Genomic DNA, 15,684 nt, shown 5'->3' on the forward strand with positions numbered 1-15,684 from the left:
GAACCAGTTGTTTATTGGGCACTCTGTGCCAAGAATAGTATTATTTCATCTTATTAAAACAAAACAAACAAAACAAAACAAAACCTTTGTGAAACATATATCTCCATTTTACAGATAAGGAAACAGAGGTTCACAGAAGTTAAAAGTCATGACATTGTTTTGACACTAAGTCTTATTTTTCTTATCCACACCATTTCTCAAATGTCTGGTTCTAGGAACCTCAGTGATTTATGTCCTAGTATTGTGGCTATCATTCAGAAGTCTAAGAAGCCATTGCAATGTTTAGTAATGTGTATTTTTCTCTGTTATTTCCTTTGCCATCATTTTAAACTCCACTTCACTGCAGCAGTTGGCTTGAAAATTTCTTAGGTTCTGCTTCTTTCCTGTGATGATGACTCAGGTCATTGAACAGATAAATCATTAGATGAGGAACAGAAGCAAGTCTCAAATCAATGCATGGGATTGAGGTCAGTAGCTACGTGTGGTTCATTTGCAACTGAGATTTAATGCATCTCAATTCAGTTTTAATGGATTTTTATTTTATATCTACCTTCTGAATCAAAAATGTCCTTTGCCAAGTGACAACTTTTCCTTACCTTCAGTTCCTCCTACAAAAATGGAAATAGTATTGATTTATAAAATACTGTGAAATCTCAGGGCAACCAAACATCTTGAGACTACTAAAAAAAGCTCATATCTAGGATGTTGACAGAAACCATACTACTAATTATCTTTAAAATCCAGCTACCTAACCATTAATTAAAGTTTCTTAAAATAGTCCCTAACTATTGCTTTTTCTATTAAGGCTCAGTCTATGGCCTAAAGAATAGAACCGTAGGTGCCTCTTTGAAAAACAACATATAGATAGATGTAAATTGAACTAGAAAATTAAGACTAACAAGAGCAAAGATGCCAAAAGAATGAGACTAGCTAAGTAAATAAAAATGTCAGCCATTACAAAGTAGATGGCCAGAAATAGTCACTAACATCCGGAAGACAGAATGTACTATAAACTTAAAGCACTTCTCTTATGTTTAAATATTGAAAATAATGCATTACTGCTTAGAGTAAATAGTATAAAATTTAACAGTAATGAATTGTGACCAGCTTTCCAACTCCAGGGGTTAAGCATCAAAACTGAATAGAGAATTTCAGTCTCTGGCCAGGAAGCAGGAACTGGGTTTACCCTCATGCCTTAAATAACTAGAAAATAAACAAAATATATGAAACAGTGGTTCTTAGATACTGAACGACAGTGTAAGCACAGGACAGTGTTACCTGAGAGAAGGGAAACAATAAAGTGAGCCTGCAAATACATCAGCTTATTGCCTGGAAAGGAATTTCTAGATCAAAGTTCAGGGAAGTAGAACCCAAACAGAGCCTGGAGGTCTTATTGAATTGAGGGGACAGAGATCAGATCTGGGAAGGCCAAAATACCTAGAATTTCTGGGGCAGTATAGCAGAGACAGACCTTCAGAGACCTAGGGAGTGGGCTTTGGCTGACTCCTGATCTACCACATGTGAAAGGAAACTGCCCAAGGGCAGAAAAAGCACTACAAGCAAAGGGTAGCCTGAACACAAAAATAATATCTATCTGTGCTTTGAGATCCACTCGCTAAACTGACATGTGACTGCTCATTCCCCAGTTATAACTGGAGACTTCACTACTAAATCTAGTCATCACATGACTCAGATCAGTATCCAACATGTATCCCGAGTCCAGGCACAAAAAGTGTCCGTGCCACCCTATAGGATATCTTTGCACTGTCCAAGACATTTATACATTCTGGAAGACTGCACTTTAGCAGGGAAAAGAGGAAGGAGCTCTTGTATCACACTTTGGGGCCAGACATGGGCACATGGGGGCTCCTTGAGCCAAGAGGACACGCCTTTACTTGATACTGGCGTGGAGCTAAAGTAAAGAAACTACAGTGTGGTAAAACTTTACTGTAGTAGCTACAGTAGTTATTGCTCATTTTTCCAAGGGGAGATACATTCTCTCTTCCCGTAGCCTCAGCTTTTTGTCTACTGCTGGAAAACCTTGGATTATTTCTGATCTTGGCTTTGCATGGTACCGTAGCAACTATCACAAACCCTAGTTAAATATCTCTGTCCTGATGCAGACTGTCTTCTGGAAGGAAAATTCCCTAAACCCAAACTTATTAAATCTATACTTTTAATTACATTTAACGTAGAATAGAACAAAAACAAAGATAAAATAATTTTACCACATTCCACCTATTTCATTGTTCCTCAAATTGAATGTCTTTGAGTTCAAGGAGATTGTGGACACAGAAGATAAAAACTGGGCTTAACCCATTTGCACAAATCTTTTTGTCTCTTTCTTTTCAAATATAAGCCCTGCCTTCATTTCTTCCTAGCCAATATCTGTTCTACCATCTGCTCTGTCTTTTGTCTTCCAATTCCCGTTCTTTCTCATACTTTCTCATTACATTCTCTTTCTGTTTCTCAAGGTCCCTCTCTCTCCTCATTCCCACCCAACTTTAAGCTCACACTGATACACTCATCAAATGTACTCATAAGGATGACCAGCCCTAATACACTGGTGAAGAGCATGGGGTTTAGAGCCTGTGCACGTGTATTCAGTTTCTGGATCTGCCATCAACTGGCTGTGTAAACTTTTGCAAGTTACTTAACCTCTCTGTGTTTCAGTTACTTATACAACTGGCTGTGTAAACTTTTGCAAGTTACTTAACCTCTCTGTGTTTCAGTTACTTATCTGCCATCAACTGGCTGTGTAAACTTTTGCAAGTTACTTAACCTCTCTGTGTTTCAGTTACTTAAACTTTTGCAAGTTACTTAACCTCTCTGTGTTTCAGTTACTTATAGCATGTGCCTTGTAGAGTTGCTGTGAGGATTAATAAGATGATGCTCCTAAAGCTCTTGGCACAGTGCTTGCTGCATGGTAGGCTCTCAATAAATATGAGCTATTATTATGATTATTATTGGAAATTTCATCTTTTATTTGGAGTTTTTGCTTGTTGATCCACCAACGTCATAAATGAAAGGGAATTCTGGTACTTTATTTTTCCCAGAAAGGAAAAAAAGAAACAGGGTGTATTCCAAGCTCATGAATTAAAAGGAAAGAAATCCCAAGGAGGTGCTAGGATATGAAAAGTATTGAGAACTAAAGCTCTGTTTCTTCTTTTGTCCTTTATCTCTCCTCAGAAACTCAAACAAAGTAAGCTTTATCATCTTCAGGTCCTCAGGCTCAGAATAAGATCTCATTCTGAATGAGCAATGCTGTGTTCAGAATCACTGTTGACCAAAATTTAGTAGATCCTTTTAAGCCATGTCATAATGTAGCGAAGCATCAGAAGCAGAAAAAAAATCATGCAACTTATTTTTTAACAGGTTATGGAAACTGTGAAAAAGCTTGTTACACTGAGGAAGTTATAGACTTGACTCACCTGCAGGAGTTTGCTTGGCTGGTTAAGCCTTGTCCCTTTTGCAAAGCATCAGCTGTGCAGTCTTTAATTTCTCTATGTAATTCCTCATGCCTCGCAGCCAAGACAGGCAGACTTAAACCCTCTGATTTAAGGAGCTTAAGGTAAGCTTCAACTCTTCCAAGTACATCAAATGCCTGCCAAAGAAAACAAACTTTCATTTTCTGTTTTTCTAGTTTAAAATCTACATCAATGTGTATATGGAATACTAGAGATTAAACCAGCCTGTTCAATTTATTAGTTTAATCATAACCAAAAACAATAAATTTAGTCTTGAAAAACAGCTGTATAGTTTGAAAGTTCCATTTAGGAAAACTGATCATAGCTAGTTAAGTGTCAACACTATAAAATCACCAAAATCCTTTACACTGAGAATGTATCTATACAACAGGTTGTAACTGTTTAGAATTTGGAGGGCCAGGTTTACTTTTTGGACATTCTGTACTGCATGCAAATAATGGATGCAATAGTTTAAAAATATTTTGCAGACTTTCATAACCTGCATGTCTCTAATATTCTTAAAAGGAAATTTCCCAATAAATTTCACTTTGAACCTAAAACACTGGAGGATCATATTTAAGAAATTATTAATATGTTTTTGCCCTTGCCTTTCCAAGTAGAAGACCTCCTGCCTACTCTACCCAAGTCATCTGTCTCTCTACAGAGAAGATTAGAATTTGGTTATGAAGCAGTGCAAAGACCAAGACCAAAGTAATATTTAGCTTCTGACATGCAAATAAGATTATGCAGAAAAACATATCATTGCAAATCAAGATATTGTCTTGAGAGATTTTTGAATTATTTATTTTATTCCTTTTTTAGCAGATCAACAATCAGGCATGAGGGACTGAATTTACAGAATTAACATAGAGTAAAGAGGAGCTATCTTTTTTGTCCTTAAGGCTTAGCTGGCATTAAGATGGAGGAGTATATGATAAAAAGGCAGTAATAGAAGACTGTGGTAATATGAAGGGGGAAAAAAGCAGAATACAATGATCTTCATAGGTCTCCTGATATCCTACCTCTGAACTTGGGTCTGGAGAGCAAGAGATGAGTTAGGCAAGTTTAAAGAAAAGCTGAATGTCAAGGAAGCTCTTGCCATGTTGCCTTTTGCTATTGGAAGAAGCCATCTTACAGGATGCTCCATACCAGTCCGGAGAACGGTCCTATCTCAACGAGCTTGACAATGCCATTGTCAAACTGGGCCTTGAAGTCCACCTTTCCTGGGTTTCTAAGTTGGAAGCCAGTGAGACTGGCAGGGGCCAAACAGAGTAGGAAGATCCCACAGAAGACTCATGAGCAGTGAGAACAAGTGGTCTTGTGAGTCTAGTACCACTGAGGCCTGACAGAGACCAGAGGAGTAAGGCTGAGTTGAGTTGAAGGGATGCAGTTTAAGCCAAATGTCTGTGTAAAAGCACTTATGCTTTTACACATCTTACCTCACATCTTAGGGAGTGAGTTTTAGTGGCAGAACTGGAACTGGAAAAATTTGAATTTACAAATGAAATCTTTCAAATACTGTCTTACTACCTTTATGTTGATATTCAGTTCTCCCATGAATGTCCTCATATCTCCTGAATCTGCTCTTTCTGTTTCCTTAGAATGTTTAAAACAAAATCATTCCCATTTATCCAGTAGTTGATAGTAAGTAATAATAACAACTACAGTTTAATGAGGACTATGTGCTCCTTCTAGACTATCTGCTTCATGATTACTTTCATCAGTCGATAAATATTTTTGAATGTCTGCTGAGTTTCAAGCATATCGTTCTTTACAGTCCTGGCAAGAAACCATCCCTATTGTATGACTGGGGAAACTAGAGGTTGAATAAATTACACAAAGTGATACTTCTATGTGGCAGATTTAGTATTTGACTCTATTTGTCTGTTCTAGAGGCTCCTGCTTTTAAACCACTGGCAGTGGCTCTATGCAGCAAAGAATTACTATGGAAGGCTTAAGAAAGAAGAGACATTTTCAAAAAGCCTGTTAATTATAGGTAGAAAGGTGGGGTTTTATAACTTACTTTTTGTAAATAAGTGTCTGCCTTTCTTTTGTACAGGTAAGAAATACAGAGAAAGTTTGAGCGATTACTCTTACGCTAGATGCAATTCTAAAAGAAACATAGCGTTATTAAAGAAACTTTGCATCTGAAGAAGTTTTCCTTACTTAATCCTTTTTTCCCCCCTGCAGTTGGCAACAGAGCCAAGATGCTGATGTTAAAAAAGATGATTTGAATTACTCTCTTGATCTTTCCATAACACATTGAAATGTTACTTGGCAATAACCACTGCTTCTGGAATTTCATTTTATATTTTAAATTTTTATTGCTTATTTTGAATAAAGTTGAGTCTCTTGTTAATTAAGGGTTAGTTTTAAAGTTAATGCCTAAAGCAAAAATCTGTTTTATTCAAAATTATCATAAACTCTCTTAAATCACACTTGAAGTTTAATATATGTAGATTAGTGCTTACAGTAATACATATTCACATGTAGGATTGAGAGCCACTGAGCTAGACAAAAGGAAGAAATAAAGGGAAAACCTATAAGTAGATGGTAGAGGTCAGGGCATTCACTTCTTTCTTCCTTTAAGATAATTCTCGAGTCCCTAGTGTGAATGGGAGAGAGACAGAATTCCAAAGTGCTTTTTCTTGCCTGCAAGTTTAACTCCACTCTGTTTTAATATTAAGCCATTATAACCTTAATGCATATCATGTTTGCTGTTGCTTTGAGAATTAAAGATGAAAAAATATGAACGTAACTAGGGTATGATGGTGCACATGTAGTGATACTTAGAAAATATTTGCTGGCTATTACTCTAAATCTTGATGGATGGATCACTTCTTTGAAAAATCACTAAAAAGCATGGCCACCTGCTGCCTGTCATTCATCCCACATGACTCTTTCCTCTTGTGGTCCTGTGGAACAGCTGCTACTCTCTCACATTCTTGGGTAGTATTAATCTCATCTTCATAGGAGTTATATTCTAAAGCCACGTGTACATTAAATGCATGTGTAATCTGACTCCATGCCATTTCTGAATGTTATCCTAAAAGTATTATTTCCTTATAGCCTGGAAATAAAATGAAGGACTAAACATTCACTAGAAGGAGAAAGTACTATATCAAGGGCCAAGATAATTCGCAATTTAGAAAAAAGCCAAATTTTCTTCCAGAGTTTTTTCTTGAAAAGATCAAAGTGTCAGGAAGGCATTTACTTATGAACTGCTCTGTGTATCACACTTAGTGCAGTGATGGCAGTAGAATGGAGATGAGTGTTTTCATTCCTTCTTTAGTTCAATAAATATATTTGCAAAATACCTACAATAGGTAAAATAGGCTGGACGCTGTAAGAGAGCTTATTCCTTATCCTTAATTCTACCAAAACCTGATGGGAATAATCTATAAACACAGAAATACTTACATTTCTTAATTTTAACGGGGAGGCTCTTTCAAGAAGATTATACTGTCTGTGATCATCTGCATCATATGCAAAGCTCATTTCTCTTTTCCCATATAGAATCTGATGAAGAATCCATGTGCTAATTCCAGAAGTGATCTAAGTGTCATTGCTCTCACTTAATCTATCCCCCAAATAGAACTGAGTGCTTTTCTATTTACCATATCTATAAGGAACCTGATAGACTAGATCCAGCCTGCAAGGAATCTCTTTGTTGTACACACAGTACAGAACAGCTTATTTCTGGCAAGAACACCGTGACCCCCACATAACCTCCTTTAGAATTAATATTTCACCTTTAGTTTTTCTCTTCACATATCCCTCTTTCTTCAAGTATGTGCTGGTCAAATAAGGGTTTTATCACTAGATTAAGAAAAAAGGATACAGGTGCAAGTATATTTTCTCCCTCTAGTTTCTAGCTTTTCTTTACTAAGTATTTTATATGATACCACTCAGTTCTTAGGCACATAAGGAGATAAATAAGCTCTTTTTAGCCCTGGTTTGGAAAAGACTAAGGAGTTGCTTGACTTTTATTCTTTAAGATGTAATAAAAATCTGTCTTGTTTCCCTTATTAAGTACAAGATCCAAAGCAGGCTGCACCAAATCAAATAGAGATAGTATCAGGACATGGCACATTTTATTCTTTTTAAAATATCTATGAGATTAGTAAATTAAGCAAGAATTACAAGTCATCCAGGATAATTCTTATATCATGCTGTTTCACAAATATGTTTAATAAGTAATATTGTTTGCTTCTTGACTAATTTGAAGACAATCAACATTAAAACAAAACAAAACAAAACAAAAAAACACTGCAGAACCTTGAAAATATCCTTCCATGAATCCCAAGGCCAGAGAATGAGTTGGGTTGGAACCCTTATAATTACCAAGGACACAAACTCAACTCAGCTTTTAATTAGAACACTGGATTTCACTATCTGTGGAGGTTTAGATATCCTCTGGGTTCCGTTTTTGTAAAGACAGAAAGGTTCAGTGTCCTTTCCTAAACATCGCCTGGAATAACTTCTGGTGGCTCTCAGTATGGCAAGAGGATTCTTAACTCAGGTCCTGCCTCAATGCCATGGCCAAGAGCAAGAGAGGAATGCCATTTTTCAGCCTCCTGTTTATTCTATTCCCTATTGGTGCTTTGGCTTACTCCTTGCCTCTCCAACGTTGTTGCTGCTGGGCCCCAGAACTCCCTTTGTGTTGTGTGCGTAACAGGGTAGATTTGTGGTGTTAACGAGAGGTGTTTAAAATCATGAGTACTTAAAGCAGCTTTTTGCTTCACAATCTGAAAAGCCAAAAAAAACATTGGAAAAGAGGGAGTTTGTGATTGAAAATAGCATGTACCTGAAGCATTTCATCGATAAGGAATAAAGGCAATTTATGTATTAACCACCTCTTACTTTCTCTAAGCTAAATCTATCTCAGAAATAGATAAATTTGACCCACGAGTAGAATTTTAGCCATCCAGTCACCATTTATAATTTCTGATTTCTTTTATCTAAACTGACCTAAATGGTTTGGAAATGATCATGGGAATATTAACATGGAAAATGTCCATTTATAATGTGCAAAGCATTTACTTTTTTCATTTATTCAACAAATATTTATTGAAATCTATGAAGCATGTATTCTGCTACATGCTGGAGATATGAAAATGAATAAAAGCATTTAAGTCATGTTAGAGTAGCTAGTCCAGTTTAAATACATACATGATAAAATAATGGCTAGAACTTAGTGAATGCTCAGTTCTATGCACTAGTCCTATACTAATTCATTTAGATAGCATAATGACTCTGTGAGGTACATATATTTCTATTTTACAGATGAAAAAGTCAGATGCACAGAGAAGTTAAGTATGTAACTGCCCAAGGTCATAATGCTAATAAATGTCTAAGTTGCAAAATCAGCCTGGCTTCAAAATCCACTATGTTATTTCAGAAAAGTGTCATGCTAGCAAACATTTCTAAGTTTTCACTTAATACGCTACAATTCCATTTATTTATTTATACTCCAACTCTACTCTGAAAAGTTTATGTACATTTATCACCAATCATAAGAACTTTTATTATTGAACGATATGCCCTGAAGTAGATAAGGATTGTTAGAACTATTTTAGAAAAGAGAAAACTCAAGCTCAAAATGTAAATTGATTTGTCACATGGCCAGGCATTTATCCATTCATTCAACAAATTTTTTGAACACTAGATGGCATACAAAGATGATTAAGATATAATCTCTCTCTAAAGAGCACAACACTACTCTCCTCAGATATGACAGAGATTGAGCTTGAAATTTGTGTTCCTTGTATATTAAAGAAATGAAGCTCTCCTTTTTTCAAAATGATCTCATCCCAATTACCTTTGATCAATATAATCTCTTATGATTGATGCAATGTACTTGGCCTTGAAACTCCACAGTTTCTACTATTTCATTGCTTTCAATCATTCAAATAATCTTTGAGCATCTACTACTTATAAGGCAGTGTTCTAGATGTCCCAGCGAATACCCTCAGGAATTTTAATTTAGCAAAGGAAAATAAATATACCCCAAAATACATATAATACAAGGGAGAATACGATTACTGCCAATGGAGAAATACAATAGCCTGAAATTATGCATGGAAGGGAAACCAATTAATACATTCAAGACTTAAAAATGAATTGATAGCTTTATTATGAAAGATATTCATGAGTGAGTGATAATAAAATTTGAGTGTCTTGATTATAAATATGGACTGAGTTGTGGGCTCAGGTATTCCTTGATTTTGATAATTGTTTCTATTATATATTTTTAAATAATTTCATACTACTAGTTTAACCTTATTTTATTTGCTGTGATTTTTAACTTGTCCTAGAGCTCAAAACCAAAGGTTTCTAAACCATTCTCTCAGAGGGAGGATAGGAAGAGAGCAAATTAAGAAATCATCTGCTATATGAGGTTTGCCTCATCACGACTTTTTCAAATTCTTAGTGTCTAGCATATTTAAGGACATGTTCAGCATTAGACAAAAACTTCTTAGCATGCTATTCAAGACCCTTTCTGACCCCTGCTTGCTTCTACCACTTTTGTTTCCCATCACTCTGGGCTTACACCCTACACTCCTGGTAAAATGAATTACCCGAAGTTCTTCAAACATGGCATGACTTTGTACCATCTAGCTTTACCCCAATCCCTTCTTGCCTCAGCCTTTTTAATTTAGCTCAGTGGTCACATCCTCTAGAGAAGACTTCCTTGAGACTTCTTCCCTGGACTAGCACACAACATTTCTGTTTCCTTGCCTCTCCTCTAAACTAAACTGACAGGGTCTTGAAGGCATAGGTTGGATCTTTTGTGACTTTAGCTCAACCACCATATGATGCATGACAACAGTAGATATACAACACATTAGCTGAATGCAAATGTGGAACAAGGGAGGGAATGAAAGCAAGTTGCTTTAAATTTTTTGAAGCAAAATAGAAATTGTTCTGGAAATGAGAAATCTGAGACAGGCTGCTTAAGAATTGTGAAACTGAAAGTAATCACGCTTTCCTTGATGTTTAATGATAATTAGCTTAATATTTTGAATTCATTTATACCACCTCCAATTCCTTCTGGATAATATTGTTTAGATCCTCTACTTGGACAGGTTTCTTCTTTCCATCTATACAACTGTACTGTTTTAATTATTTATTTCCCACATTTGGGCTAACATGTATCTATTTTGAAAAAGGTAGAATCGTGTATATATAAATGAAAACGAATATACTAAACTCCATGCTTAATTATTTTGTTTTCATCTGAAACGATGATGTTGCTGTAGGCATTACCATTTTTGCATCACTGTAAACATCTTGAAAAAGCAACATTATCTTTTTAAAAAGACATTAACTTTTCAGCAGTGATAGCAGAAGCAGTAGAAGCCATGACAGCCATACATTTCAAACTGCTTTTGGTGTGTTCCCCTGGCTGCCCTGACTGTTGCTTCACCTTTGCTTTTAGGCTGACCACCTAAGGACCAGATCATATAGATTTGGCCTCTCTCCTCTGCTTGATTTCCCTGATGATATCATGTGCCTGGGAATGGAAAGCATGGGATATAAAACTACATGACTAATCGGGCATGTTTTATAGTTTTAGGTTCAATCATCATTGTCATATAAACACAGACTCACACTGATCTGCTCTTGAAATATATTATATATATTTATCTCTGTTTGATTCCAACCACATTCCCTAAACCATAATAAATAAATTTTGGGTAACCAACACATATTAACCAGAGTTTCTTTTTTTGTGAACATGCTAAAAATATAATGAATAAGATAATATATAATCATGAAAGATGAAAATATGAGGGGGAATCAATATGAGTTACTATGAGAGGTGCTCTGTTCATATTTTATGCCATGTCCTCATAACCCTTAGCAACATCTGGTAATTAGAGAAACTCTTCTCCAATCAGCTGTCATCCGAAGTTGATAATCAACCCCCACTTGTATTTGTTGTTAAGTGATTTAGCAAATAGGTTCCCCAAACACAGTAGATAAGTAAAATTGAGTTATATTGCCCAATCTTCACTTGACTCTACCGGTTGACTTATGAAAAGCAATACTCCCAAGGTCCGGTAAGCTAACATTGCCACCTACTGCTCACTCCAGGTACAAACTGCCACATCTCAAGCCAAAGGCTGTAGATCCTCTCTGGGTAAGAAATAGACTTTTGAGCCTTGAGTAATCATCAACACTGAGCCAATCAAAGGCAGTGGGCACTGTTGTAAATGTGAACTATTAGTGATAATTATATTTAATTAAATTTCCTAAATTGGGAATATGGCTTATAGATTTTTTTATATGTTTTGTTCTCTATTATACCTCCGGCATTCAGAACAGTGCCTGACACATAGTAGTTGATCAATAAATATTTATTAAGTAAATGAATCGCTAAAGAAAAAGGGTATTTTTCATGAATTTATCATACTATTCAGCAAAATGAGTTATTGTGATTTTTTTTTCAGTAAATAAGAATAAACCTATTTAGAATTGGTAGAGAGAGGAACGAATAAAAATAAAAGGAAAGGGGGAAAAGAGAGACTTCCAGATGATTGCAACAAAAATACCAGAAACACATGATAAAAAATCTGAATGAAAAAGAAATTTATATATGATATGGACAGCCTACTAACAACAGTCAATCCTGCAGATGAGATTGTGACATTAATTTCTTTTTATTTTAACAAAATTCAAAAAAAGAAAAAGGTTATTTTTAAAATCATGTATTTTGCTTTTTACTGAACACTCAAGTAGTCACATTCAGTTATTTATATATTATCCATTGTTTTCACACTGGCATTTGCCACAGAAACTGAGGAAGAATATTGACCTAGCTTTAATAAATTTGTAATGAGAAGTTGTTTGCTAAAAAGAATTCCACTTATCAAGAGTGGAATTGGTTTTCAGGGTATCTTTTTTAAAAGCACAGATTTCCTCTTTCTTTTATAGTGCTCACATCCAGATGTGCATATATTGAGAAAGTTTTTAGTGCTCCTACCCATCTTACTGGTATGCTAAGAATGCCTGACCCTGACTCCTCTGTATCTGGGTCATTTCCCAGTGTTGGGTGTGCAGCCAGCAACTTTCAGGGTTGAGGAACAAATGTCTTTCTCTGAGACAGAGTGGGCTTGCTTACTGCTTGCTTTAAAACAGCCAGTTCCCCAAGTTAAGGATTCCTCTCCTGAACACAACCTGCAATGGATGCAGTGACCCATATGGGCCTATCTGTATCACCCCCTGGAAATTGGGGAACTGATGTGACTAGTTACTGCTTTTGCTGTGAGTAATAAAGCCTCTCAAAATTGATTCAGAAGTCACATGTCTTCTGTGAGCATCCATGAATCTGCGACAAGTTAACGTGTTAGATAGAAAGTTGGGTAAGATCTCAGACCCCTCACGGTTGAAGTCAGCATGACTTCAGTTAGAAGAACCCAGTGCACTCAAGGCATAGCAAAGGGAATTTTCAAAAAGACAATTCAGTGCTTCGGAGATAAACTGATGATGTAAACTGAGAATACCCCTTCAATAGTGAAAGTTTTTTTTTCAGAACTTTCAGGCTAGAAAAAAAAATGTTTTAAGAGATTTTGAATTTATATTAATGTTTTAAATCTAGTGCTTCATTTTAACTAAGATTATTATTGGTGTTATGCCAAAAATTGGATAAAGTAGTGAGAATTTGAAGATTCCACAATATAAGTCAAAAAAAAATACCATTTACAAGGCTTGTGAGGTTTCCTTCTTTAATTTAAATGGGTTTACTCACTATATTATTTCATCATTTATTGCTTCTTAATAATATGGTAAATAATTAATTTCAAGAGTCATGATTAAACATTTGCTCTCTAAACTTCAGCTTCTACTTTTGCTATGGTAAAATATCCATCATCTTTCACAATGAATTCTTAGATGTGGACTTGAAAATTATTTCCTTGAAACTTAGAAAAGAGAGAAAGAAATCTATATCTTTGTAAGTACACTTGGCTATAGAGAATGCTGTAGTATACATAAATCCCGAGTGAACTTATTATAATTTGAATTGCATACAAATGATGAAATAGGGGATCTAGAAATCAAGTCTTTGGAGTTAAGAAACATGAGTTTTCAGGATCAGACCTGAATTAGAATATAAGTTTGAAAAAGTAATCACTTTGTTCTTCATTTAAAAAAATTACTGCTGCAAAAGATATCATTCCTTCTCCTTCAAGCCCAGGAATAATAGAAGAAAAATCTCTCTGGCAAGGTAACAAATAATGAAAGCAGAGAAAGCAAGAGCCAGAGAGTGAGAATGAGAAGGAAGGAAACACACACACACACACACACACACACACACACACACACTCATAAAACCTCTACATTATGCAAAACTATAAACTATAGGTTTGTACTAGAAGCATTGTTTTACTGTAGCGAGTTTCTTTAACTATTTCCCTTAGAAACAGCATTAATTGATGGGCAGATGGCCTACTCATTTTGTAAAATGAGGGTGTATTGTAAGTAAAAAAGTCTCTTCTTCAAAGAGAAACTTTACTAGCACCTACCATCTACTTAGCTCAATGGCTTCAGTAATGTGCTATGTTTGTTCCTTCTCTTAAAACAAAGAAATCCCAAGCAACAAATAATTTGGCGATAAATATCTTTTTTTTTTCTTTTTTTCTTTTTTTTCTTTTTTTACCATAACTATAGCTCCTCTATTTTGGAATTTTATTATTTGTCCTTTAAAAAAAATTCCTACTAGTAAAGAAGTTCAAAATTAAGTAGCCACATATACCAGACATTGTATTTAGAGTATTGAAGTTGTGACTTTAAATCATGCTGTACCTATCTTCTGGGGGCTCCCCATTTGTTTTCTTCTATATTTTCCAGTTTTAAAAATATCAGTGAAACTTTAAGTATTAAACAATTCCAATAAAACAGTTTGAAGATACTATTAAATTTGAAAAGGTGGAAAAAACTTTCAGATAAAGTCACCGGCCTCAGATGCTAAGCCCCACTCAAGTGACAGGAGAATATAGCAGGAGCACCTTACTACTACAATTAATATTAAATGACTCAACCAGGAGAAGCAGAATAATTTTCCAACTCAAAAAGACCTGGAGCTGACCCAAAGTGAGATTTCCTTTTGGTTGACTTAAAAAGGTAAGACCAAGGCAGGGAAGTCAGGTCAAGATTCTATTTCTAGCCTTATGGTTTATATGCAGAAGGTTTACAATATTCATGGATTTTTACCTAGTAAATGAAAAAGGATTAAAAAAAGAGAAAGACCTTTTGGTAAAGGTTTCAAGGTGTTGTTTTTTTTTTTTTATCCTTAGTATATTTTATAATAATTCCTTTCCTCTGTGAGAAACACTACAATGGTAGGCATGAGCTCCTTCCCCAAGGAGACTAATGACAGCTCTAAGATAAAACCTTCATTTTTTTTTAAGTGACCCTTTACATGTCAAAGCACCGAGTCTCTTAGTTTGGAGAACCAAATAATGGCCATAGTAGGAATATATTTTAAAACCTCTTCTTTGCTGCCATCAATTTTGAAACTCTACACGAAATCTCGATTTCTGTTATGTGTTCAGCCTCTTTAAGTAACAGGTCTCTTACTGGTATTCCCTGTTTACTCAAAATTACCAACTTCATCTCACACTGACCTTGTTAGCACTGTTAAAAAAATCATTTGCCTTTTTTAACCAGGTTTTCCTTTCCACGAGGAGCTGACCCAATTCTTCTTGAAGCCGATTCAGTTTCTGGTTAGAGAGCTGTAGATGTCCTTTCTCCACGTAGTCCTTGGATAGCAGAATCTCAAGTGCCTCGCTCTTCAGTGTATCAACAGCAGAATTCCATTCCTATAAGAGATCACTCTCTTCAGTTTATTTGACATATCTTCCCCTTTTTGTAATCTCTGATAAGATTTAGAGAACATTTAGATGTGTTGAATATATCAGAAATCTGTCATTATATTTTCAAATCATGAAGGAGTAAATGCTACATTCCAGGTTTGAGTACCAAGATGTAGATAAAAAAGAGATAAACACAGAACAGAAAAGAGGCTTAAAAGGGAGACAGTAGAAAGGGGCAGACTGGTGGGATGTGTGACTGATGGTGTGTCTGGTTACCTTTAATATAGGTCACTTATTTTTTCATTAACACAACCTATAAGCATACCCAAAGTACAGTCGACAGCAGTGTGCAATCTCTAAGTCGTTTTGGCCTATTTTTACTCATGTAAGTATAAAAA

The 15,684-nt window shown here is 35.5% G+C and overlaps 1 protein-coding gene across 1 annotated transcript in view; it reads right to left on the reverse strand.

Moving 5' to 3' along the window:
- The window catches only part of CCDC141 (coiled-coil domain containing 141), a 160,744-nt gene that overhangs the window by 56,479 nt on the left and 88,581 nt on the right, over positions 1 to 15,684 (reverse strand). The window contains exons 10-11 of the mRNA XM_015596455.2: positions 15,098 to 15,292; positions 3,432 to 3,604 (exon numbers count right to left, since the gene is read on the reverse strand). Coding sequence (XP_015451941.1) covers positions 3,432 to 3,604; positions 15,098 to 15,292 — 368 coding nt within the window. The remainder of the gene's footprint in view (positions 1 to 3,431; positions 3,605 to 15,097; positions 15,293 to 15,684) is intronic.

This window comes from Pteropus alecto, unplaced genomic scaffold (genome assembly GCF_000325575.1).
Source record: "Pteropus alecto unplaced genomic scaffold, ASM32557v1 scaffold3, whole genome shotgun sequence".
Taxonomy (NCBI): Eukaryota; Metazoa; Chordata; class Mammalia; order Chiroptera; family Pteropodidae; genus Pteropus; species Pteropus alecto.